We start from the raw sequence: 27,474 nt of genomic DNA, 5'->3' as shown, positions 1-27,474 counted from the left end.
AAAAATTAAGCAAAAAGATAGATTTTTACCTATTTTCAAGTTCAAATTACACTATTATCTTAAATTAATTTTAAAAAATCTAATTAATTTATTTTTGATAATTAGATTTGAAATATGAAAAGTAAAAATCAAAATACAAAACTATACAAAAAATCGGAAGTTAATTCCATGAAACACCATGAAAAATCGAAGAAAATCGAAAAAATGTGAGCTTTACGGATGGTATGCAGTTGCATACCCATCCGCGCGCGTCATCAGGTGAGCAGCCGAGAAATCTCGGTGCCAGAAGGTCCCTGCAGGATTTTTGCGCATGCAGGAGAGGGATTCAGACATCCCTGGGCGTGTTGCTCGGACAGCGCCTTGTCCGAACACGCTCCTGACCGTGTGAATGGGCCATCCGCACGCGTGGAAGAGGGTGATCACCTTCTCCTTTTTCAGAACTTCAAAAAATCATAACTAATTCAAATAAAATCGAAATTGAGTTTTGTAAAAAAGTGAATTGCTTAATTTTTTCCAAAATATCCAAAAAATAATACTAGAAACAAAAATTCAATTATTTTTCATAAACTTTCACAAGCATCGATCAATCATCATATAACACACAGATCAACATGAAACTATCCAAATCACACACAAATCGTTTTAAGTCCAAATTTCTTGAAAGCAAATCATTTACCATGGCTCTGAGGCCAGTTGTTGGAATTATTTTACTAGGATCTTAGATTTACTAACAAGTATGTTGTTTAACATCCTAAATATGAACTTCTAAAACGATAATAAATACATATAAAGTTTAGGAAACCTTACATTGGGTGCAGCAGAATAATATGTCTCCTTCCACTCAGATCTCTAACCCTTGTATCCTTTTTGTCGCAGAGTATCACCAAGGTCTGAGTTTGAATGTCCTTTTGTTGAATCTGGATTCTTCACGATCTTCCACACTATGATTGAGGTACCACTTGATGTGTGTGGGCACTACTCTATCACTCAAGGGGTTCGGTTCAATAGTGAAGAAAAGAGGAGAGAGGTGGCGACTAGGTTAGGTAGAAGGCAGTCAGGTTTTTCAATGAAGGAATAAGATGTATCATCTTTTTTTGAAGCCATCACTACCTATTGATAGTATGCCACCTAGGATTAAGTTAGAATTATTTGGCATTAAAATAATGAAAAATAAATGATAAAACCTACATAAGTGGCCGGCCAAGGCTTGGTGTAACACCCTAACTACCTTAGGCGTATTACGTGATTTTTTTTTTAAACGTACTGTGCAGCTCGTTGCTAATCAACGAGGTTTATGGAAAAACGTGATTAATTAAAATTTTGCTTTTTAATTAAACTTATAAACCATTTTACAAAAGACTCGGGATCCCGATGATAAAAATATTTACAAAAAGTTTAACTGTTTAACTGTTACATAAAAATAAAAGTCGTCTAACGACCAGTTACAAAAATTCAGCCTTGCTGTCCCGAGGATCGTACGCTCCAGGCCTAACCGCCCCGACATGTACAATCTCATAAGCTCGCTCACGGTCCATCAGCTATAGCCTTGCCTTTACCTACACATAAACGTAAACTGTGAGTCGACAGACTCAGTAAGAAAAGCATAATAATATCATACATAATTCTAACTGCCGTGTCCAACACGATACTGAGTCCCGCTACTGCCATGTCCAACATGGTACTGAGCCACTACTGCCATGTCCAACATGGTACTGAGTTTTGAACGTTCATAGGGACGGTACTATTGACAAGTATCCTCCTGATCGGTCGAACCGGTCATACTCCGGCTGCTGGTCATACTCCAGCCTGTACCGACGGGATAGGTCAATAGCACTGAACCACCAACCAAATGTCAGCCTGATCGGTCAAACCGGTCATACTCCGGCTGCTGGTCATACTCCAGCCTGTACCGACGTGACAGGGTTGGATGGTTCGAAGCCTATATACATAACTAATGTAAACTAGCAGGCTTCCTACATGCACGCTAAACATGTAATCTACATATGCATACTGTTATACTAATCTTACCTGGATTCCGAATTCGGAGTGTGCCGGTCAACCTGACTGGAACTGAAGCTGAGTGGCGGATTACTGGCTCCTAAACCATAAAAATCACAACGCTATAAGTGACACGCTAAATCACTTCCCGGGGACTAAAACTAGGAACTAAAAGTTTCCCTATCGATAAAAAGCATGGCAATACCCCTAAAAACATAAAAACGAGGAAAACACGGGTTCGGAAAAATTCCCCAACCGGTAGACCGGTTGCCCAACCGGAATTCCGGTTCTGGGAATTACAGGACACCCATCCGGAATTCCGGTTGCACAACCGGAATTCCGGTTCCTCGCAGGAATTTTTCAAAAATTCCTAACTCGACCAAATCAAACCCAAATGGTTCCAAACCTTCCAGACCTGCTCTAAATACCCCAAAGAACAAATCTAAGGCAACAAACTAACCCAGGAACCACAGAAACAAAATTCACCATTAAAGCTCAAGCTTTGAGTTCTAAACTCAAACTTGAGCAAATCCCACAAACATGCATTCAAACCTAGTTAATTCTACTCAAATATGCTTGAAATAGCTTCTGAAATCAAACAAAAACCTCAACAATAACCCAGCAACAGATTCAATCAATACTCTTTGAAAATCATATTTTGAGCTAAAACTTCCAATTTTGAGCAAAGCAATTTAACACTCATTACTAACAACCTAATTAATCACAAATCAACATACTTAAATCTCAGAAACAACAACAATATTCCAGCAGCAACAACATCAAAGATTCAAGCATGCAACAACCATTTTCATCATAAATTTCAAGAAAAACAAAGTAAGAAACTAAAGCCAAGAAATACCTCAATGAAAATTCACTTTGATCTTGCTAAACCACTTGAATTAACCAAGCAAAACCCAGCCCTTGCACAGCCAAGCCTTGGCCGAAAAGAGAGAGAGAGAGAGAGAGAGCTTTGAGTGTTTTGAAAATTTCTTTTAATTTTGACTAAGTGTTGAATTTTGTGAAAAAAGGAATATAAGCCACAAATCATATTTTATTTCAGCCAACAAATTAAAATAAAATAACCATTTAATCCATTTAATAAATCACATTAGACAAAACACTAATGGGGCAAAAAGACCATTTTGCCCCTCCACCATAAAACCACATAAATCATACTAAAGGGGTATTTTTGGGACATTCTAAATTCCCGACCATTCCCGACATTCCCAATGTCTAAAACCCGTCCCCAACTACTAACATACTAAGTTGTGATTTCTACTGAGCCAAACGCCGAGTTCCAAAATACCGGACACCGGAAATGCAAAATATGCAAGATACTGAATAACATAAATAACAGTATAATAAATTATTTAAATAGCTATAAATAATTTCATAAATAATCATAAACAACTGCTAATTTCCAAATTAACTAAGCGGGCTTTACAACTATTCCCCCCTTAAAAGGATTTCGTCCCCGAAGTCTAACCTGAATAACTCTGGATATTGAGCTCTCATATCTGTCTCTAGCTCCCAGGTGGCTTCTTCCACCTTACTGTTTCTCCAGAGAACCTTGACCAATGCTATGGTCTTATTCCGAAGGACTTTATCCTTTCTATCCAGGATCTGCACTGGCTGTTCCTCATAGGTCATGTCTTGCTGAAGCTGAAGACTCTCATAACTGAGTATATGAGAGGGGTCTGAAACGTATTTTCTCAACATCGAGACATGAAATACGTTGTGAACTGCTGATAAGGCTGGAGGCAATGCTAACCGATATGCCACTTGACCTATCTTCTCGAGAATCTCGAAAGGTCCTGTAAATCTAGGGCATAACTTGCCTCTTTTCCTGAAACGTTTAATCCCCTTCATCGGAGATACTCGTAAAAACACATGTTCCCCTACTTGGAACTCAACATCTCTGTGTTTCGGATCTGCGTAACTCTTCTGTCTGCTCTGTGAGGCAAGCATTCTAGCTTTTATCTTCTCTATCGCCTCATTGGTCCGCTGTACTGACTCAGGACCTAAGTATTTCCTTTCCCCTGTCTCATCCCAGTGGATAGGGGATCTACATTTTCTACCGTACAACAGTTCATAGGGAGCCATCCCTATCGTACTCTGATAACTGTTGTTGTACGAAAATTCTATCAACGGTAGATATTTACTCCATGAACCCTCAAAGTCCATAACACAGGCTCTCAACATATCCTCCAATATCTGAATTGTCCTTTCGGACTGACCATCTGTCTGAGGATGGAATGATGTACTGAATTTTAGCTTTGTACCCATTGCCCGTTGCAAACTTTGCCAAAATTTGGAGGTGAACTTCGGATCCCTGTCCGAAACTATAGACTTCGGTACCCCGTGAAGTCTCACTATCTCTCTGACATATAACTCTGCCAACTGATCCACTGTAAATGTTGTTCTAACCGGCAGAAAATGAGCAGATTTCGTAAATCGATCCACCACTACCCAGATGGAATCAAATAAACCCGTGGTCCTAGGTAACCCGACCACAAAATCCATTGTAATATCCTCCCATTTCCATTCTGGTAGGGTTAGAGGCTGCAACAACCCTGCTGGTCTCTGATGTTCAGCCTTAATCTGCTGACACGTGAGGCATCTCGATACGAATTCTACTAAATTCGTCTTCATAACGCTCCACCAGAAGTACGGTTTCAAATCTTGGTACATCTTGGTGGTGCCGGGATGCAGAGAATACGGGGTAGAATGAGCCTCCTCAAAGATCTCGTTTCTCAGTTCCACACTGTTCGGAACACAAACCCTGGCTTTATACAAAAGCATCCCACTATCTGACACTGAAAAGTCCTTGGCTTGACCAGCCAACACCTCATCTCGGATTTTCACTAACTCCGGATCTGTCATCTGAGCGACTTTTATTCTTTCCAACAGATCAGATTGCAGCGTCAAGTTGTGAAGCTGACCTATCACAAACTCAATGCTGGATCTAACCATATCCTCTGCTAGCTGAGGTGAGATCTGAACCATGCTAGCTACTTGCCCGGGACCCTTTCTGCTCAGGGCATCGGCCACTACATTGGCTTTTCCGGGATGATAGAGGATCTCACAATCGTAATCCTTCACTAATTCCAACCAACACCTTTGTCTCATGTTCAAATCTTTCTGAGTAAAGAAATACTTGAGACTTTTATGGTCGGTATAGATCTCACACTTCTCCCCGTAAAGGTAATGCCGCCAAATCTTCAGTGCAAAAACCACTGCGGCCAATTCTAAATCATGAGTCGGCTATCGCTGTTCATAATCCTTTAACTGACGGGAGGCATAAGCGATAACCCGATCGGCTTGCATCAATACACACCCCAAACCCTGTTTGGATGTGTCACAGTAGACTACGAATTTCTCCTTGTCCGAAGGCAAAGCTAGTACCGGAGCAGTAATCAATCTCTGCTTTAGCTCCTGAAAGCTAGCTTCGCACTTATCTGACCAAATAAACCTCTGATTTTTCTTTGTAAGCTCGGTTAGGGGCATTGAAATTTTGGAGAACCCCTCCACGAACCTACGGTAGTACCCAGCTAATCCCAAGAAGCTTCTGATCTCTGTCACTGTCTTCGGTCTCGGCCAATCCCTGACGGATTCGATCTTCCCGGGATCCACCTTGATCCCATCTTTACTTACAATGTGCCCTAGGAAGGACACCTGAGACAACCAGAACTCACATTTCTTGAACTTGGCGTAAAGCTTATGTTCCCGAAGCCGTTGCAGAACCATCTGAAGATGTAACTCATGCTCCTCTTCTGATTGAGAGTACACGAGGATGTCGTCGATAAACACAATCACACAGATATCGAGGAAATCCTTGAATACTCTATTCATCAGGTCCATGAATGCTGCAGGAGCATTGGTTAGTCCGAATGACATAACCAGAAACTCGTAATGTCCATACCTAGTGCGGAAAGCCGTCTTTGGAATGTCCTCCTCTCGGATTCTCAACTGATGATAACCCGAACGGAGATCAATCTTAGAAAAGACTGTCTTCCCCTGAAGCTGATCGAACAAGTCATCGATCCTAGGTAATGGATATTTATTCTTCACCGTCAGCTTGTTCAACTCCCTGTAGTCGATGCACATCCTCATAGATCCATCCTTCTTCTTGACGAACAAAACCGGGGCTCCCCAAGGTGATACACTGGGCCGAATGAACCCTATGTCAAGCAACCCTTGGAGCTGAATCTTTAATTCCTTAAGTTCAGCTGGAGCCATCCTATACGGGGCTTTGGAAACCGGTTCCACCCCTGGTGCCAAGTCAATCACGAAATCAATCTCCCGCTGAGGTGGTAACCCTGGAAGTTCTTCGAGAAAAACGTCCAAAAATTCCCGAACCACTCTGATGTCCTCTGGCCGAATGGTATCTGGCCGAGTGGTGTCCACCACAACGGCCAGAAACCCTAAGCACCCGCCGTGCAACAATTCTCTCGCTGACATAGCCGAGATTACCGGGATCCGAGATCCCTGAACTGAACCCACAAATACAAACGGTTCTTCACTTTCCGGTTGGAAGACCACCATCTTCCTTTTACAGTCAATGCTCGCCGAATATTTAGATAGGAAATCCATTCCTAAAATAATATCGAATTCGACTAAACTCATCTCTATCAGATCAGCGCTTAACTCTCTACCATCTATCCTGATCGGCATAGACCTAATCCACCTATTGGAGATAACCAATTCTCTCGCTGTAACGGGGTTCCAAACCCTGATTCGTAACTATCATAGGGTCTACCCAATTTACTAAAGACTCTGGTCGCCACATAAGAATGTGTAGCCCCGAATCAAACAAAGACCGAATATAGCGAGTTGTTAATAGAAAGCCGACTGTGACTACCGATGGGCCGGCATCCGCATCGGCTGCGTGATAGCGAACACCCTGGCTGGAGTGGGTATCGCTGGAGCTCTCGTTGCCTCTGGTCGGAGCTGGGGACATTCCCTCTTGAAGTGTCCGGGCATGCCACAATGAAAGCATCCCTGACCTTTGCATTCGCCCCGATGGTGCCTCTTACAGCTAGGGCACTCGGGATAGGAGAATCGGGTCTCATTACCACCAGGACGACTCCCTCTGTTCTGGTTCCCCCGGAACCTCTTGTTCTGACTCGAGCCGCCGGAAGCAGTGGGTGCTCTCTTCCTCTGATGAATGGCCGAACCACTACTCCCCCTGCTATAGCCTGATGCAGGAGGGGTAGGAGCTCCGCCACTAACCGGAGTACTGGCTGATTCTGACATGCACCCCACTGCGCCCTCAGCTCGCAGTGCCTTCTCCACCATCTGAGCATAGGTGGTGCTATCGTCTGTGGTGATCATCAGGTCATGCCTGATCTTAGGATTCAACCCGTCCAGATACTTCTCCTTCTTGCTGAAGTCGGTCGGCACAATTCCCGAGGCTAACCTCGCCAACCGATCAAACTGAGTAGTATACTCAGTGACGCTCATGTTCTCCCGCTGGGTCAGGTGAACGAACTCTTTCCTCTTGGCGCTTCTGACCGCCTCATTGTAATACTTTGCGTTGAAGAGTTCTTGGAACCTTTCCCAGGTCATGGTGGTGACGTCATGGATCTGAGACACCATGTCCCACCATACCAGGGCGTCCTCCTGGAACTGAAATGTGGCGCACACCACTCTGTCGTTACCGGTGACACCCATGAAATTCAGTATCTTGGTGATCACCGTCAGCCATTGCTCGGCTTTCATTACATCTGGACCTCCCAGGAATACCGGAGGTGCTTGCTTCCGGAACCGCTCATACAGAGGTTCCAATCTATGGGCCGCCACCACTATCTCGGCACAGGCGGCGGGCGGTGCCACCGGAACTATGGGCACAGAACCGCCAGGAGCACCCCGCCGTCTCAACCTCCGAATCTCGAGGTCTTGCTCTTCGATCCGGCTTGCATCTCCGCAAACCGCAACTCCCACCCGGGCTCCCTGATCGGCTGGGGGAGCCTGGGCAGCCTGTGGCGGGTTCTCATCACCCCGGCCACGAGCCCTGCCTCGGGGACCTCTGCCTCGGCCCCTAGCAGGTGGGGGAAACTGAGCTCCCTGTCCTTGATTCGACCCCACGGAGTTGCCCTGACTCCTGGTAGTCCGCCTGGCGTCCATCTGATTAGAACCGCCTGCGAAACCAAGAGTTGGCACATCAGGTCGTATTCAAGGCGAGCTTACTAATGCCGCTTAATTTGGAAATTAAAAACGAAACATGCGCCTATTCTACTATCAGGCTACTAACATGCTTCCTAACAGGCTTTTCTTTTTCATAACTGAATAAAATAAACTACTAAAGCAATAAAGGCTTACTGAACCGTGAACCGAGCTAACTGCTGATGATGATTGTACATGTCGTGACGATCTTCGGAAGACAACCTGGCGGCTCTGATACCAAATTGTAACACCCTAACTACCTTAGGCGTATTACGTGATTTTTTTTTTAAACGTACTGTGCAGCTCGTTGCTAATCAACGAGGTTTATGGAAAAACGTGATTAATTAAAATTTTGCTTTTTAATTAAACTTATAAACCATTTTACAAAAGACTCGGGATCCCGATGATAAAAATATTTACAAAAAGTTTAACTGTTTAACTGTTACATAAAAATAAAAGTCGTCTAACGACCAGTTACAAAAATTCAGCCTTGCTGTCCCGAGGATCGTACGCTCCAGGCCTAACCGCCCCGACATGTACAATCTCATAAGCTCGCTCACGGTCCATCAGCTATAGCCTTGCCTTTACCTACACATAAACGTAAACTGTGAGTCGACAGACTCAGCAAGAAAAGCATAATAATATCATACATAATTCTAACTGCCGTGTCCAACACGATACTGAGTCCCGCTACTGCCATGTCCAACATGGTACTGAGCCACTACTGCCATGTCCAACATGGTACTGAGTTTTGAACGTTCATAGGGACGGTACTATTGACAAGTATCCTCCTGATCGGTCGAACCGGTCATACTCCGCTGGTCATACTCCGGCCCTGTAGACGGGATAGGTCAATAGCACCGAACCACCAACCAAATGTCGGCTGATCGGTCAAACTTGTCATACTCCGCCGCCGGTCATACTCCACCGTACCGACGTGACAGGGTTGGATGGTTCGAAGCCTATATACATAACTAATGTAAACTAGCAGGCTTCCTACATGCACGCTAAACATGTAATCTACATATGCATACTGTTATACTAATCTTACCTGGATTCCGATTTCAGGTGTGCCGGTCAACCTGACTGGAACTGAAGCTGAGTGGCGGACATCGGCTCCTAAACCATAAAAATCACAACGCTATAAGTGACACGCTAAATCACTTCCCGGGGACTAAAACTAGGAACTAAAAGTTTCCCTATCGATAAAAAGCATGGCAATACCCCTAAAAACATAAAAACGAGGAAAACACGGGTTCGGAAAAATTCCCCAACCGGTAGACCGGTTGCCCAACCGGAATTCCGGTTAGGGAATTACAGGACACCCATCCGGAATTCCGGTTGCACAACCGAATTAGGTTCCTCGCAGGAATTTTTCAAAAATTCCTAACTCGACCAAATCAAACCCAAATGGTTCCAAACCTTCCAGACCTGCTCTAAATACCCCAAAGAACAAATCTAAGGCAACAAACTAACCCAGGAACCACAGAAACAAAATTCACCATTAAAGCTCAAGCTTTGAGTTCTAAACTCAAGCTTGAGCAAATCCCACAAACATGCATTGAAACCTAGTTAATTCTACTCAAATATGCTTGAAATAGCTTCTGAAATCAAACAAAAACCTCAACAATAACCCAGCAACAGATTCAATCAATACTCTTTGAAAATAATATTTTGAGCTAAAACTTCCAATTTTGAGCAAAGCAATTTAACACTCATTACTAACAACCTAATTAATCACAAATCAACATACTTAAATCTCAGAAACAACAACAATATTCCAGCAGCAACAACATCAAAGATTCAAGCATGCAACAACCATTTTCATCATAAATTTCAAGAAAAACAAAGTAAGAAACTAAAGCCAAGAAATACCTCAATGAAAATTCACTTTGATCTTGCTAAACCACTTGAATTAACCAAGCAAAACCCAGCCCTTGCACAGCCAAGCCTTGGCCGAAAAGAGAGAGAGAGAGAGAGCTTTGAGTGTTTTGAAAATTTCTTTTAATTTTGACTAAGTGTTGAATTTTGTGAAAAAAGGAATATAAGCCACAAATCATATTTTATTTCAGCCAACAAATTAAAATAAAATAACCATTTAATCCATTTAATAAATCACATTAGACAAAACACTAATGGGGCAAAAAGACCATTTTGCCCCTCCACCATAAAACCACATAAATCATACTAAAGGGGTATTTTTGGGACATTCTAAATTCCCGGCCATTCCCGACATTCCCAATGTCTAAAACCCGTCCCCAACTACTAACATACTAAGTTGTGATTTCTACTGAGCCAAACGCCGAGTTCCAAAATACCGGACACCGGAAATGCAAAATATGCAAGATACTGAATAACATAAATAACAGTATAATAAATTATTTAAATAGCTATAAATAATTTCATAAATAATCATAAACAACTGCTAATTTCCAAATTAACTAAGCGGGCTTTACACTTGGGATATTGGGCCCCACTTTTGTAATTTTGTTGTTTTATCATTTCTACATCTCATTTTCTCAAAAGCGGAAATTTTCAAGTTCAACCATTTAAATGCCAACTTCAACTATTTAATAGCTAAAATTAATTATTAAATAATTGTCATTTAATTTATTTATTAATTAGACTAATCAAAGTCTCTTAATTAACAAATATACCCTAGAAACTCTTTCTTTACAATTTTGCCCTTGCTTAGTGAAAAATTCACAACCTAGACATAGTCTAATTTTAGAATTATAATTGATTAATCAAAATCAATTATTTGAGTCTTACAAGTGGTATTGTCTCAACTAGTGTGGGGACCATGGGCCTATATATCCGAGCTTCCAATAAGCAGACCAAGAACTTACCAAGTAAATTCACTGACTTATTAATTCTTTGTTGCATCCACGCATAGAACTCAAAATCACACTCTCAGTTATATAGAACGCTCTATATGTTCCACCATATAGACACGCTATTAATTATCCATTGTTATAATCCTAATTTGATCAATGATCCTCCATATAGATGATCTACATTGTATAGGGATTAAATTACCGTAACACCCTTCAATGTATTTTATCCTTAAAACACTTAGCCCCGTATAAATGATATTTCAGTGAAGTGAAATGAGTACTCAACCATTTATCTCTGTTTAGCCAAGCTCGAAGGAATCATCATTTACTTTCTATTTGCCAAATAGAAGCTATAGATTCCATATCTATGTTTAGCGCTCCCACTCAATTGTACTACCATGTTCTTAAAATGTACGTATCACCTTGACCCAAAAGTAGGCTTAACCAAATCAAAGAACATGTGTAATACTCCTGAGATTGAACCTAAGCATATCATGATTAAGATCATTTGATCTAGGATCAACTAGGTAATATTGAATTGAATAGATATTACGGTAAGTTTAATATATCTGAATCAAAGTTCAATATCGGTCCCTTCCGATGCATAATCCATGCATCCAACCCAAGCTTTACTTTGACCAATGCTCTGGAAAGAACATAGCATTTATCCAAGATGCAAGTAAACTATATTGTAGATTGTCATATCAGTAAAACCTTGTGTTTTGATAAATCTAGGAATATCTTTAATCACATAATCTTGATTACTTTCCACTGTGCTGACGACACAATAAATAAGAATATAAATGTGAAAAGGGTTTGGATGAATTTATAAATCAAATAGACAAGTAATTGATAACATGAACCAAATAACACTCAAATGAATGAAAAAATAGTTCTGTTTCTTTATTGATATTGAATAATAGAGATTACATTGTAATGGAGTTTTATTTAGAGCATAAAACCCAACATCTTCAACATGAACATTCACTTCATCCTTCATTGAATGATAATCAACAGACGCAACATGTCCATAATTCTTTCTGCCCTTATCAGGTTCATTATGCTCATTGTCTTTTTCTGAATTATCCCCACCATTCTTATTCATCTGATCATCCTCTTCTGGATCATCATCTTCTTTAGACCCTTTATCTTCATCATCCCCACCATCTTCTACTTCCTCATCATGAGATATTTTATCATCATTATCTGATGTATGTAGCATATCATTTGAGTTATTTTGAGGTTGACTCATCTCAACATGCGAACTCTGGAAAATAGATAAAAAAAAATTGCATTAAGATAAAATCAAGATAAATAAAAATATAAAACACATATAAAAAAAACATAAATACATGCTTCCACAAATATTAATCTTTTTATTCAACTCAGCCATAACAAAAATAAGAACTTGTTGCTGGCTAAGAACCAACAAAACATCTTTTCGTAAATCTTCATATTCAAGAGGAAAGACATATTCATGAGCCTTTGAAGAAGATAGACCAACAATTTTAAGATTTAAAACAGCATTAGGAATAGGCTCAGAAGAATTGCCTTTCCCTTTGCAGAAGGAATAAATGGTTTCATCCAAGAAATGATCAGAAAAATTCAACATGTCTTTCTCCTCAGAAGTTGGATTGATATTCTTGAGTTGCAACAGTAACCTTAATAAAAAGAATAAAACAAACTTTATAATAATAATAAAATAAAAAAATAAAGCAACAACAAATAATGAAAACAACAGTAAATAACTATAAAACAATAATAAAACACTAGACAAATACATGCTTTAATGGACAATTAAATATCATATTATTAATATGATGCAACTTCAACTATTTAACTTCAGCTTTGGCATTTTACTCCAATTGAGAATCCTAAGAATCTCAATATTTTAATCCAAAGCAAGCTTGCCAACAACATAAGGACAACACTCGAAAAATCATATTTGGAGAGTATATGGGAATCCCAACAACCTTTAACAACCTTTGTCCTTATTTTGCTCCTTATATTTCTTAATTCCTGCATCAGTCTTACGCTTCATAAAGTTAATAGTCATTTCATAACACTCTCTATCCCAACCATACTCATTATATAAACCACTATCGATAAAGTCAAGCTCCTCAACAGACACAACTTTCTCAGGAGTACCAGCTATCAATTAGCACTGTACAAAGTACAATACATCATACTTGAGAACAAGCTTATCATTATCCCCAAAGTTCTTAACATTGAAAGCAACTTGAATAGAATTTTTTGTGATTTTCTCGTTGCCCTTCAAACACTGTTCTACAAGAGTGTTCTCTCTTTCTTAAACCAAAATATATTTGACTCAATATGAAAATATAAACCAATCTGTAAAGCAAACTCCTCAATAAACCTAAGTAATTTCCGAGCAACACTTGCCCAGATTTCCATCTCATTGGGCTGTTGAAATTCCTGTTGGAAATTATTTTACCATGATCTAGATTTACTAACAAGTATGTTTGATTAACACCCTAATATGAATTCTAAAACAATGAAAATAAACACATATAAAGTTTAGAAAACCTTACAGTGGGTGCAGCGGAATAATATGACTCCTTCCATTTAGATCTCTAGCCCTTGATTCCTTTTTGTAGCAGAGCATCACCAAGATCTGAACCTGGATCTTCTTTTCTCCTTCTTTGATGCAGAATTTCCATAGTCTTACATACTATGATTGAGGTACCACTTGATGTGTGTGGGCACTACTCATTCACTCAAGGAATTTCGAAATTCTCTCTCTTTTCTCTCTTATTTTCGTGGGTTTGAAGCCTACAAGAGAAGAGAACAAGGGCTGCTATATATAGGGAAAAGGGAGAGCACAACTTTCCAAATAAACAGTTTCCTCTTTTACTGTGTAATTGATTAACTGCCTTATTTAGTGTGATCCACCACTTTCCTATTATTGCTAGGCTTTGATTAGAAATTACATGGCAATTCAAATTGAAAATAATAATTAGGAAACAAGCAAAGAGGTGGTCGGCCATGGTTTGTTATGGGCCTCACTTGGATTTTGCAGTTTCCTCAATTTTATTTCTATTTTTCCAAAAATGCCACTTTTCCAATTCTAACCATTTAAATGCCAAAACTAATTATTTAATAACTAAAATAGATTATTAAATAATATTGTCATTTAAAATAATTATTAATTAGACATGCAAAGTCTCTCAATTAATAATTAAAGTTGGAAACCCTTTTATTTACAATTTCATCCTTACTTAGTGAGAATTCATAAAGTAGACATAGTCTAACTTTTAGAATTATAATTGATTAATTAAAATCAATTAACTGAGTCTTACAAGCAGTATGGTCTCAACTAGTATGGGGACCATGGGTCTATATAACCGAGCTTCCAATAAGTCGAACCGAATTTACCAAGTACATTCCCTAACTTATTAATTCCTCATTGAATCCACACTTAGAACTTAGAATTGCACTCTCAGTCATATAGAACGCTCTATATGTTCCACGATATAGACACACCATTAGTTATCCATTGTTATAACCCTAATGTGATCAATGATCCTCTATTTAGATGATTTACACTGTAAAGGGATGAAATTACCGTAACACCCTACAATGTATTTTATGCTTAAAACATTTAACCCTATATAAATGATATTTCAGCTAAGTGAAATGAGATCTCCACCATTTATCTTCATTTGGTTAAGATCGAAGGAAATCATCCTTTACATTCTATTTGCCAGATAAAAGCTATAGATTTCATATTTATGTTAGCGCTCCCACTCAATTGCACTACCGTGTTCCCAAAATGTACGTATCACCCTCACCCAAAAGTAGGCTTAACTAACAAATCAAAGAACACGTGTAACACTCTTGAGATTGAACCTAGCCATATCAGGATTAAGATCATTTGATCTAGGATCAACAGGTGATATTGAATTGAATAGATATTACGGTAAGTTTTAATATATCTAATCAAAGTTCAATATCGGTCCCTTCCGATGTATACTCCATACATCCGATACTGGTAAACTTTGCCAATGTCCTAGAAAGGACATAACACTTTTCCAAGGTATAAGAATACCTATCGCTAATTATACCATGTCAGTCTAAATCCAGTGTCTTGAGGAATATGGGAATAAACTTTCGAACATATAATTAAGATTATATTCCACTGTGCTGACAACACTATAATCATTAACAAATTCATATGTTCTGGACTTAAATAGAATTCATACATTATATATATAATCATGAAATAAATCATGTGAACCATGCAACATAAAATGTTATTTCTGATCATTATTAATAAGTAAATCTGATTATATTGAAATGGGTTTTATTTAGGGCACAAAACCCAACAAACTCCCACTGGAACTAATATAAAAGAAAATGTGCATTTTAAATAATCTGAACACCTTGATATACAAATCAAGTGTAATAGTAGTAAACTCCTCGTAATAGTTACTGACAGATTGAATTAAACACAACCTCTTCTCCACCATTACTCTTCCTTAATCACAAAATCCTTGATAATGTGAAATTCCTCTCAATATGTCTACTCTCTTGGGATACTGGATTCTATACTTTTGGCAACTAGTCTTTGGTTATTCAGGAAGTAACTCTAGTAGTTAAGGCAAGTTGGAACGGTGCCACAAATGTATAGAACTTTCCTTAGACTGAATAAGTACCTTTCCTGCAACTTTTAACATTCAGTCTCTTTCTGGTAGACTAAGAGATTTCAGATAGGTTTTTACACTTCTCCAAAATCACTACTCCACCCCCAGAGTAATCACCATCTTATCAACAGACTTTCTAGCACAAAGGCAAGTCTCAAAATCTGAAGTGGTGTAGTCTAAGAGTTTTAAACACATCCTTATCGAATAACATATAGTTCCTCTTCTTAATCTTAAGATTTACTTGTTTGTCTTCCAATGTTCTTCTCCTGGATTAATCTGATACCTACTCATTACTCCCACTCAACAGCAGGTGTCTGGTCTAAGGCATATTAAAGCATATCTGAGACCTCTCACTGTTGATTTAAGAAATTCTTTCATGGCTTTATCTTCTCTGGAATAGTTGAGACTTTTCCTTAGATAAATAAAATCTATATCTAAGAAGTTGTGAAGCTTCTATAGATTGCCATGAAAAGGAAAATGCTTCAGCATCTTACTAAAGTAAGTTGCTTGCATTAGAGTAAGTAATTACCAGGTATACCACAAGCCATAGGTTTAGATAAACTCAAACCTATAATACTTGGAACAGGAAGTTTTGTTAAGTCCATTGAATAGACATATGAACGAAAATTTCCTTTCATGTCCTTGTAACAGAAAACTTTAGGTTAATCCATGTGAACGGATCAAACCATAGTTCTATTGGCTTTCTTCTTAGTTTCTTATCTTGACAATCCATTACTTGTTTAAACTCACAATGGATTTTAATCACTAGTATCTTCCAAGTCATAAGAAGGTAAAGTTCCATGAAACTCTCCCACTACGACAAGGTACCGTGAATCATGTCTAAGAAAACTAAATGGTATTGACCTCTTCGGTTGTGTTAAGACAACAGAGGCAGTGGGATCATCTTGTAACGAATAAGATGATAAAACACTTATGGAATCAAGAAAAAATATCTCCTTTATTTGCTACTTTATTTTTAGACATAGTCATTTTCTTAGAAAAGTAGTATTTGTTTAAACAAACACTTTCTTATCTAATGACTATGGGATGCTCCACCCCTAATCACTTAGAATAGCTAACAAACATGCAAACCAAGGTTAGCATTTCTAACTTTTCTTAAGATTTCAATTAGGTCATCCATGAATCTAGTAATGATTTATAGTAAGTATACAACCATTGCATCATTCTGAAATTTTATTACCATAGAAGGATTTAGGCAACGACTAGTAACTAATCATCAATATGCAACTCAAATTTCTGAGGAGGTAAGTTTGGATATAATTCAAAATCAAATTAATGATCTTTGAACTGCATATCTACTAAATTTTTCTCCACCCTTATCAGTTCGCAACATCTTTAACTACTTACCATTGCTAGAAATTCATGAAACTTTTCAAACATTTCAAATTTCTTTTGCATAAGGTAAAATCTAGAGTGATTGTTTTAAGAATACAACGAAGACTCATATCCACCCTTGAATGTACATCCATCTACGAATGAGATGATTATACTTTCAGTGGATTTAGGCATATTAACTCTTTGCAGAGAATGATCTTGTCAAAACCACTATGAACAAGATACAAATGCCATAGATTTATAAAATATGTGGTTGTATCTTTTGATGACTTAAATTTAGTTACATCAAAGAGTTCTTAGAATAGTGCAAGTGGTTCTGGTCACAGAATACTAAATTCATACAGTTTGAATCCATTGAAATAAAATAGTTATTAAACACTTGTGAAAGTGTAACTGTATAATTAGTAATTCTTTTTTGGACCACCACTACTAATCTAACTCTAAGATTTGCCTATACAAGTAGGAGATTTCTAAGATTGAGGATTTATATCATTTTGGGATAGAATTCCGGGAATATAATCATATGCGTCATTTAATTTCTTAAGAGAAAATATGGAATGACTTTATATGATTTATGGACCATTCATCCAATGATATGTCATTGAGCTAATTCGAAATGAATAAGCTAAGAGGAATTAGGATAATTTCGTTTAAATAAGAATCCATCGATGCTCCGATTAGCGAGAGTCAAAGTAATCTTATTTATACAATCTTCTTGTTTCATATTGTAAAATACTAGTCTAAGGTGTCATCAATTGATGAACAGCTAGATGTTGCATATACAATATTTATCTTTCGAGATCTAACACTATTATGTTAGTCTAATGGTGAAAATCCATTAGGGATTTATCTCATTAGAAAAACAAACCAAGTTAGACCAACAATGAAGATTCAAAATTAAACTACAATTTAATAACAGAAAATAACATGGTTCAATACAAATTCATACACAATTCAGAAATTATTAAGCATATAGCAAGTAGGAATGATAAGTGAAAATACTAAAACATACAATGTAGGTATTATTTTACCAGGTTCTATTTACTATCATGTATGTTGGATTAACAACCTAATATGAATTCTAAAACAATGAAAATAAACACATATAAAGTTAAAAAAAAACCTTACAGTGGGTGCAGCGGAATAATATGACTCCTTCCGTTTAGATCTCTAGCCCTTGATTCCTTTCTGCAGCAGAGCATCACCAAGATCTGAACCTGGATCTTCTTTTCTCCTTCTTTGATGCAGAAATTCCATAGTCTTACATACTAGGATTGAGATACCACTTGATGTGTGTGGGCACTACTCATCTCACAAGGATTTCGAAATTTTCTCTCTTTTTCTCTCTTAATTTCGTGGCTTATGATGCATACAAAGATATGCAAGAGAAGAGAACAAGGGTTGCTTTATATAGGGAAAAGGGAGAGCACAACTTTCCAAATAAACAGTTTCCTGTTTTACTGTGTAATTGATTAACTGCCTTATTTAGTGTGATCCACCACTTTCCTATTATTGCTAGGCTTTGATTAGCAATTACATGGCAATTAAAATTGAAAATAATAATTGGGAAAATCACAAAGAGGTGGCCGGCCATAGGGTTTCATGGGCCTCACTTGAATTTTGCAGTTTCCTCAATTTTATTTCTATTTCTCCGAAAATGCCATTTTTCCAATTCTAATCATTTAAATGCCAAAACAAATTATTTAATAACTAAAATAGATTATTAAATAATATTGTCATTTAAAACAATTATTAATTAGACGTACAAAGTCTCTTAATTTATAATTAAACATAGAAACCCTTTTCTTTACGATTTCATCCTTAAACTGTGAGAATTCATAAAGTAGACATAGTCTAACTTTTAGAATTATAATTGATTAATTAAAATCAATTAACTAAGTCTTACAAGTAGTATGGTCTCAACTAGTATGGGGACAATGGGTCTATATAACCGAGCTTCCAATAAGTCGAACCGAATTTACCAAGTAAATTCTCTAACTTATTAATTCCTCATTGAATCCACACTTAGAACTTAAAATTGCACTCTCAGTCATATAAAACGCTCTATATGTTCCATAATATAGACACGTCATTAGTTATCCATTGTTATAACCCTAATGTGATCAATGATCCTCTATATAGATGATCTACATTGAAAAGGCACTACTGTTACCGCTACACCTTCAATGTATTTTATCCTTAAAACACTTAACCCTATATAAATGATATTTCACCTAAGTGAAATGAGATCTCCACCATTTATCTTCGTTTGGTTAAGCTCGAAGGAAATCATCCTTTACTTCTATTTGCCAAATAGAAGCTATAGATTCCATATTTATGTTAGCGCTCCCACTCAATTGCATTACTGTGTTCCCAAAATGTACGTATCACCCTGACTGTCAAAAGTAGGCTTAACTAAACAAATCAAAGAACACGGATAACACTCTTGAGATTGAACCTAACCATATCAGGATTAAGATCATTTGATCTAGGATCAACAGGTGATATTGAATTGAATAGATATTACGGTAAGTTTTAATATGTCCAATCAAAGTTCAATATCGGTCCCTTCCGATGTATACTCCATACATCCGATACTGGTAAACTTTGCCAATGTCCTGGAAAGGACATAACACTTTTCCAAGGTGTAAGAATACCTATCGATGGTTATACCATGTCAGTCTAAATCCAGTGTTCTGACAAATCAGGGAATCAACTTTCGAACATATAATTAAGATTATATTCCACTGTGCTGACAACAATATAATCTTCACAAACTCATATGTTCTGGACTTAAAAGGAATTCATACATTATATACATATAATCATGAAATAAATCATGTGAACCATGCAACATAAAATGTTATTTCTGATCTTTATTAATAAGTAAATCTGATTATATGAAATGAGTTTTATTTAGGGCATAAAACCCAACATACAATCCTAAATAATTTCCAAGGTTTTCAACAAACTGATATCAGTGTCCCGTTTAGGCGAGAGTCAAAGCTACCATCCATTGAATAGAGTTGTCAGCTCATCTAAAATGACAAATATTCTAGCAACCTTTTATTCGATCAAGATGTGAATCCGCGTTGTCCCGTTTAGGCGAGAGTCAAGGCTATTCTATCTTATGAGCTTCCACCATTGTTTCATATTCTTGCCAGTCTTATACAGTCGCCACCATTAGGGTGATCAAAACTATATAAAAAAACTTACAAGATTACTTATCTTTCGAGATTAAACGGTGCTAACTTGCTAATGAACGTTCCTCCATTAGGGAGGATTACTCACTAAAACAATAGCTATGTAAAACCAACAATGGAGATGGAATATCCTAATAATAATAAAGCTCATTATTTAATGAAGGTTGTATTTTCTTCTAACATTTATTTTAATCAATTTATTTTAAATATATATTTATTTAATTAAAATTTCCAATTTAGAATAAAATATTCTAAATATAAATTTTAATTTAATATTTATAAATTATACTTAGATGGATATGAAAATAATATGAATTATTTCCATCTTAGTAATATTTCCATAAATATTTAGAAAATTATTCAATTTAAGTTGTTTCAAAATTAATTTAAATTAATTTACAACTCAATTTTAATTTTCTATAAATATATATTGCATTTCGAAAAATGGAGTGTATAACAATACTACTTTCAAAAATTCTTTAAAATAAAATAAAAATAAATCCTGGAAAATTACTCTAATTTTATGTTGGCCCAAAATTAATAAAAATTAATTTTCAACAAAAAATATAATTTTCCTATTTAATTAAATATCTAAGAAAAAATTCAAATATTTAAGTTTCATGATTAAAAATCAACTTAAATATTAATTTTCTATTTAATTAAATACACTAGAAAAATACTTCAAGCAAAACAGATAATAACTATCTAGACTTTCATACACAAATTAATTCAATTTCTAATTATAATATATTTTAGTTCATTTAATTTAATTAATCATTAAATGAAAAAAATCATTGATTTAAGTTGGTCCAAAATTAATAAAAATTAATTTTCAAGTTTAATCTATTTTTCAAATAAAATTCGAAATTTCTGCACTAAAGAAATACAATTTCGAAATTTTTGGGAAAATGATTAATAAAATAAAATAAAATATATTTTAAAAATTATTCAAACTTAAGTTATTCTGAATTAAGATTCCAAACTTAAAATAATTTCCAATTTTAATTAAATAACATGAAAATAACAATATTTAAATATCATGATGAAAATCAACTTAGATATGGAAATTTTCAATTTAATTAAATGTATTAAATTCAAGAAATAAATAATTAAGTATAGAGGAAACTTAATTATTAATTCTAGTTTAATACTAGGAAAATATACTAAACTCAGATTGTACCAAAATTAATTATGAGACAATTAATTTCACAATCAATGATATTTTCCTATTTAATATTAGAAATAATAATTAGTACTAGAAATAACTATCTAGAATATATCATTAACTAAGTGTTTTTCTAAAATTAACTTTAAAATATTAAAATGAAAAATAAATTTCATATATTTTAAAAGTTAATGTTGCTAATTCAATTTTAATTAGGGTAGACTAATATAATTAACCTAATACAATTATTTAAATAAGGCAAATGGGCCTTCACAATTGGGGTAGTTCATGTGAGGGGGAGCTGGGTTCAGTATGTCGTACCCACTTCTATTGGCCCCCAACTCTCACACAAGGCCCAAAAGAGAGGAATTTAACCTTAAAATAAAGAATTGTTATTCATTGAATAAGCCCAAATCTAATTGGGCCTAAATAAATTTACTTATGTCAAAATTTATTTTAGCAACCTAGTCCATTTACTTAGTAAAAACTTAAATGGGCTTCCTATATGCATCTAAGCCCAAAAGCAAACATATAGGCTCACACAGGTCAAATGATTTGGATGGGCCCTAACATGTTGCTAGGTTTACACAGATGAAAGAAGTACAAAAATTACCTGTTACAAATTATTCATAAGATCTATTGACAATTAGACTATGATTAAAATCAGATCATTGGATCTGTCAACAAGTTAATCATAGCAATTTAGATCAAATAAATAATAGGTTTGTTAAATTTTTTTTTGAATAAACAATATAAAATAAACAAACATTGTCCATGTAACAGATGTGAAATAAGATATTAATATAATTAAATTATTATTCTTAAACTAACCAAATAAAGGAAACTAATTTTAAAATATTTAGGTTTATTTGAATCAAATTAAATTAAATATCTAATAAGATTAATGATTTGAAAGGAAAGAATCTTCAATATCACTTTCAGATCTTATAATTTAATAAACCAATTTTAAAATAGATTTGGTTAGATAATTATTATTTTAGGAATAAAATAATAAATGAATAATAATTACCATAATTATATGTCGAAATATCTCAAATTAAGCAATATTCAAATCTCTACAAAATATCTATGTTATTTAAATATTTAAGATATGATTTATAAATTTCTAATAAGGAAAAAATGATATATATAGAAAAAATATCATTTTTAAACTTATAATTTATAAATAATTAAATATTTAACAAAATAACAAATTTTTAAATTTGAAAAACATTATGGTAAGTATATCTATAAAAATATCTATGTTAATTTTAAATTTATTAATTATTTAATTTGTCATATAAGATAATTTTAATATAATATTTTAAATAAAAAGACAAAGTTATCTTTAAATTTAAAATATGTTAAATATCAAAATATCTAATCTTATAATTAAATAATAAATAAATATTAAAGAAGTTAACAAAATTTTAAATCTGACCATAATAGGAAATATTTAAAATTAGAAACATTCCAAAATAGAAATATCTAAAATTAGAAAAGATTCCAAATTGAAAATATTTGAAATTGGAAACATTTCAATTTAGAAATATTTAAAATTGGAAAAATAAATTTTGGGAAACAATCCCATGAAAAAATTGGATTTTTGGGGAAAAACCCACAAAATTCGCAATTTCTAAGGAACACGATTGAACCCTGATTTTCCAAAAATCATAACTCTTTCAATTTTTATCGCAATTGAGTTCCGTAAAAACAAAAATTTCTCAATTTTTCACAAGGAATCCAAATAAAATATTTTAAAAAATAGAAAAAAAAATTTTCATGGAAAAATTTCGTACAACATTAACATTCATCACATAAGCACATAAACCAACATGAAACCATCCAAATCAACACAAAAAACTATAAAACATCGTTTTAATTCATATTACATGCAAGTAAATCATTACCATGGCTCTGGTGCCAGTTGTTGGAAATTATTTTACCAGGATTTAGATTTACTAACAAGTATGTTTGATTAACACCCTAATATGAATTCTAAAACAATGAAAATAAACACATATAAAGTTTAGAAAACCTTACAGTGGGTGCAGCGGAATAATATAATTCCTTTCATTCAGATCTCTAGCCCTTGATTCCTTTCTGTAGCACAGCATCACCAAGATCTAAACTTGGATCTTCTTTTCTCCTTCTTTGATGCAGAATTTCCATAGTCTTACATACTATGATTGAGGTACCACTTGATGTGTGTGAGCACTACTCATTCACTCAAGGAATTTCGAAATTCTCTCTCTTTTCTCTCTTATTTTCGTGGGTTTGAAGCCTACAAGAGAAGAGAACAAGGGCTGCTATATATAGGGAAAAGGGAGAGCACAACTTTCCAAATAAACAGTTTCCTCTTTTATTGTGTAATTGATTAACTGCCTTATTTAGTGTGATCCACCACTTTCCTATTATTGCTAGGCTTTGATTAGCAATAACATGGCAATTAAAATTGAAAATAATAATTGGGAAACAAGAAAAGAGGTGGCCGGCCATGGTGTATTATAGGCCTCACTTGGATTTTGCAGTTTCGTCAATTTTATTTCTATTTCTCCAAAAATGCCACTTTTTCAATTCTAACCATTTAAATGCCAAAACTAATTATTTAATAACTAAAATAGATTATTAAATAATATTGTCATTTAAAATAATTATTAATTAGACATGCAAAGTCTCTCAATTAATAATTAAACCTGGAAACCCTTTTATATACGATTTCAGCCTTACTTAGTGAGAATTCATAAAGTAGACATAGTCTAACTTTTAGAATTATAATTGATTAATTAAAATCAATTAACTTAGTCTTACAAGAAGTATTGTCTCAACTAGTATGGGGACCATGGGCCTATATAACCGAGCTTCCAATAAGTCGAACTGAATCTACCAAGTACATTCCCTAACTTATTAATTCCTCATTGAATCCACACTTAGAACTTAAAATTGCACTCTCAGTCATATAGAACGCTCTATATGTTCCACGATATAGACACGTCATTAGTTATCCATTGTTATAACCCTAATGTGATCAATGATCCTCTATATAGATGATTTACACTGTAAAGGGATGAAATTACCGTAACACACTACAATGTATTTTATCCTTAAAACACTTAACCCTGTATAAATGATATTTCAGCTAAGTGAAATGAGATCTCCACCATTTATCTTCGTTCGGTTAAGCTCGAAGGAAATCATCTTTTACTTTCTATTTGCCAGATAGAAGCTATAGATTCCATATTTATGTTAGCGCTCCCACTCAATTGCACTACCGTGTTCCCAAAATGTACGTATCACCCTGACCCAAAAGTAGGCTTAACTAACAAATCAAAGAACACGTGTAACACTCTTGAGATTGAACCTAACCATATCAGGATTAAGATCATTTGATCTAGGATCAACAGGTGATATTGAATTGATAGATATTACAGTAAGTTTTAATATATCTAATCAAAGTTCAATATCGGTCCCTTCCGATGTATACTCCATACATCTGATACTGGTAAACTTTGCCAATGTCCTGGAAAGGACATAACACTTTTTCAAGTTGTAAGAATAGTTATCGCTGATTATACCATGTTAGTCTAAATCCAATGTTCTGACAAATCAGGGAATAATCTTTCGAACATATACTTAATATTATATTCCACTGTGCTGACAACACTATAATCTTTAACAAACTCATATGTTATGGACTTAAAAAGAATTCATACATTATATACATATAATCATGAAATAAATCATGTGAACCATGCAACATAAAATGTTATTTCTGATCTTTATTAATAAGTAAATCTGATTATATGAAATGAGTTTTATTTAGGGCATAAAACCCAACAATTCCCTCAACAACAAACTGTAAATATGTTGAAAGTGGATTGAATACTAAGGGAGAGGAAAAATAAGACCAAACAACAGTTTTGGAAAATAACTCTTTCTGGTGGTCAATAAAAATAGATATGATATCTTTAATGGCTCTATAATACCCTCAAGTGATAACTTTGGAATGGTAATGCCCAGAACGTAAGTATTTTGTACTCCAATCCTAGAACAATAATATAAAAATCACTATTAACATACAAAACTATAAAATAACTCTAAAATAACAGTTTAACTAGGAAGACCAAATAATCAAAAATGATAATAATAATAATAAAAAGAATTAAAAAAAACACTATACCTCAATAACTCTTTTCTCACAAGGGACTTCAATATCAGCATTATAATGAACCTTCATCTTGATAGATTTCCCTTTACCCTAAACACAAAAAAAAAAAAAAAAATCAGAACAACCAAAACACAACAGTAAAACAACATAAAAATTAAATGTAAAATATGATACACCGAATGAGAATGATACGACAACAAGTGATATAAAATCAAACAAACATAAATAATAGATGAGAAAAAGTCTCAAATTCATATCTACAACTAACATGCATATAATAAAAAAAAAAACTCTAAAAAATAATTAAACAACCATAACCCCAAAAAATGAAAAACAAAACTAACATAAAACCCAAAAAATTACAAAAGAAAACATAAAGATGATAAAAAAAACAACATAAAAACAAAGAAAAAAAGTAATAATTTCGGCACTTTCGTTATCTCAAAATCTTCATCTTCAAGATCAAAATTAGAGTTTAAATCTTCAACGATAGGTTTAGTACATTTTGATTTTCTCTTTTCCACCAAATTAACTACTGACTTCCTTTTAGTAGTTTTTGGAGAGGTAGGGCTAGGAGGATTATCTTTAAAAAAATTCTTGGAAACATCTTTCTTACCCATGGTCGATCTATTTAAAGTTTTTTGCGGTGGTTTCTTTTTTTATGAGGAGAAAAAGAATGTAAAGTCCTTTTTTGGTAAGTTAGTTGACAAAGTATTTTTTTCTTTGATGGTAAGATTCTTTTGCATAATACCCGAATTCTTACCTTGTGTTTTCGGTTTTAGTTGCTCTTTTCTTTCTTAGGAAAGTTGCACTTTTCAGCTGGACTTTCCTTTGTTTGGAAACCTCTTGTAAGAGAAGAAATTCTCTTATGGAAAGTTGTCTTTTTTAAGGAAACTTTGATTATTGTCTTTTCCTTATTGATTTCGATTGTATCTTGATACTATCAGAATATCTAATCTGTTTTTGGCAGGAATCAACCATTGATGGAGGATCGGACCCGATTATAGCAAGTTTCCCGTCTCTGGTATGATCTAATGCGTTAGCATCTGAATCTGATGCTGCAGATTGCGTTTTCTTAGGAAAGTTTTTGTACAGCTGTAGATTCGATCTTGTGACTGTCTCTAAGGTTTCTATGTTCTATAAATAGAGCCTAGAGAGTAGCCATTCAAATTAGCTCTTCCATTATTCATTTTTTGAACTTATCTTATTTGAGAGAAGAGACTTTTCTTTGTTTTGTGAGAGCCTAGTTCTTCATCTAGGTTCTAGTTGTTCATTTTTGTTCTTACTCTGCCCTAGAGGTTGTGAAGAACTACTTGATTGAACAAGAGATTGGTCTTCGGGAGAAGACTTGATAAAGCCTTACTTCGGGAGGAAGTAAGCACTTGGTCTTCGGGAGAAGACTTGTTGAAGCCTTACTTCGGGAGGAAGTAAGCACTCACACTTCAAAGACGAAGGGAGTTCGGGCTTGAAGGTGTTTCAAGAAGTTAGATTCATAAAATGGATTACAAAGGATTGCGGAAATACTTTAGAGGGAGTCTAAACTTGTTTAAGTCAATTGTCTTTGTAATTTTGATACTTTATTAATTGATTTCATTCTCTGGGCGTGGCCCCGTGGACTAGGAGTGTTCGGGAGAACACTGATACAACGTACAAATCTCTTGTGTCAAGTTATTTAATTTTCTGTAAATATTTTTATATTCTGCCTGTTCTGTTTTGTCGCTGTAAAACTGGTTTCTGCAGTAACAGAATTACATTCTGCTTCTGCAAGTGTATACAGTTTTAGATTTTCGTATATATTATTGACATTTGTAAAAACTCGATTTTTCAATTGGTATCAGAGCGGGACACTAAACTCTTAGTGTGGTCCTATAACGTTTTTGTGTTAAAATGTCATTTTTTGCAGAAGGAAGTTCGATTT

The 27,474-nt window shown here is 35.0% G+C and overlaps 1 protein-coding gene across 1 annotated transcript; it reads right to left on the bottom strand.

The window, feature by feature from the left end:
• Positions 1 to 254: 254 nt before the first annotated feature.
• Positions 255 to 26,176, bottom strand: LOC133034128 (uncharacterized). The gene is made up of 7 exons (XM_061109154.1): positions 25,988 to 26,176; positions 25,569 to 25,646; positions 13,349 to 13,436; positions 13,178 to 13,307; positions 12,409 to 12,661; positions 11,968 to 12,267; positions 255 to 293 (listed from the first exon to the last, which is right to left on the bottom strand). The coding sequence occupies exons 1-7, from the start codon at positions 26,174 to 26,176 to the stop codon at positions 255 to 257; spliced, it is 1,077 nt and encodes a 358-aa protein (XP_060965137.1).
• Positions 26,177 to 27,474: the final 1,298 nt, after the last annotated feature.

The sequence above is a fragment of the Cannabis sativa genome, chromosome 2 (assembly GCF_029168945.1).
Source record: "Cannabis sativa cultivar Pink pepper isolate KNU-18-1 chromosome 2, ASM2916894v1, whole genome shotgun sequence".
Lineage (NCBI taxonomy): Eukaryota > Viridiplantae > Streptophyta > Magnoliopsida > Rosales > Cannabaceae > Cannabis > Cannabis sativa.
Note: the sequence above shows the minus strand (reverse complement) of the source record. Positions and strands in the feature narration are given on the sequence as shown.

What these genes read in the sequence shown, in the direction of transcription:
- LOC133034128 (XM_061109154.1), bottom strand. Translation starts at nt 26,176, where the DNA reads ATGGGTAAGAAAGATGTTTCCAAGAATTTTTTTAAAGATAATCCTCCT. An exon ending in GTTCTCAAGTATGATGTATT is followed by an intron (nt 12,662 to 13,177) that starts GTACTTTGTACA and finishes CTTTTTATTAAG; the next exon opens with GTTACTGTTGCAACTCAAGA. An exon ending in TGAATGTTCATGTTGAAGAT is followed by an intron (nt 294 to 11,967) that starts GTTGGGTTTTAT and finishes AAAATCCTGCAG; the next exon opens with GGACCTTCTGGCACCGAGAT.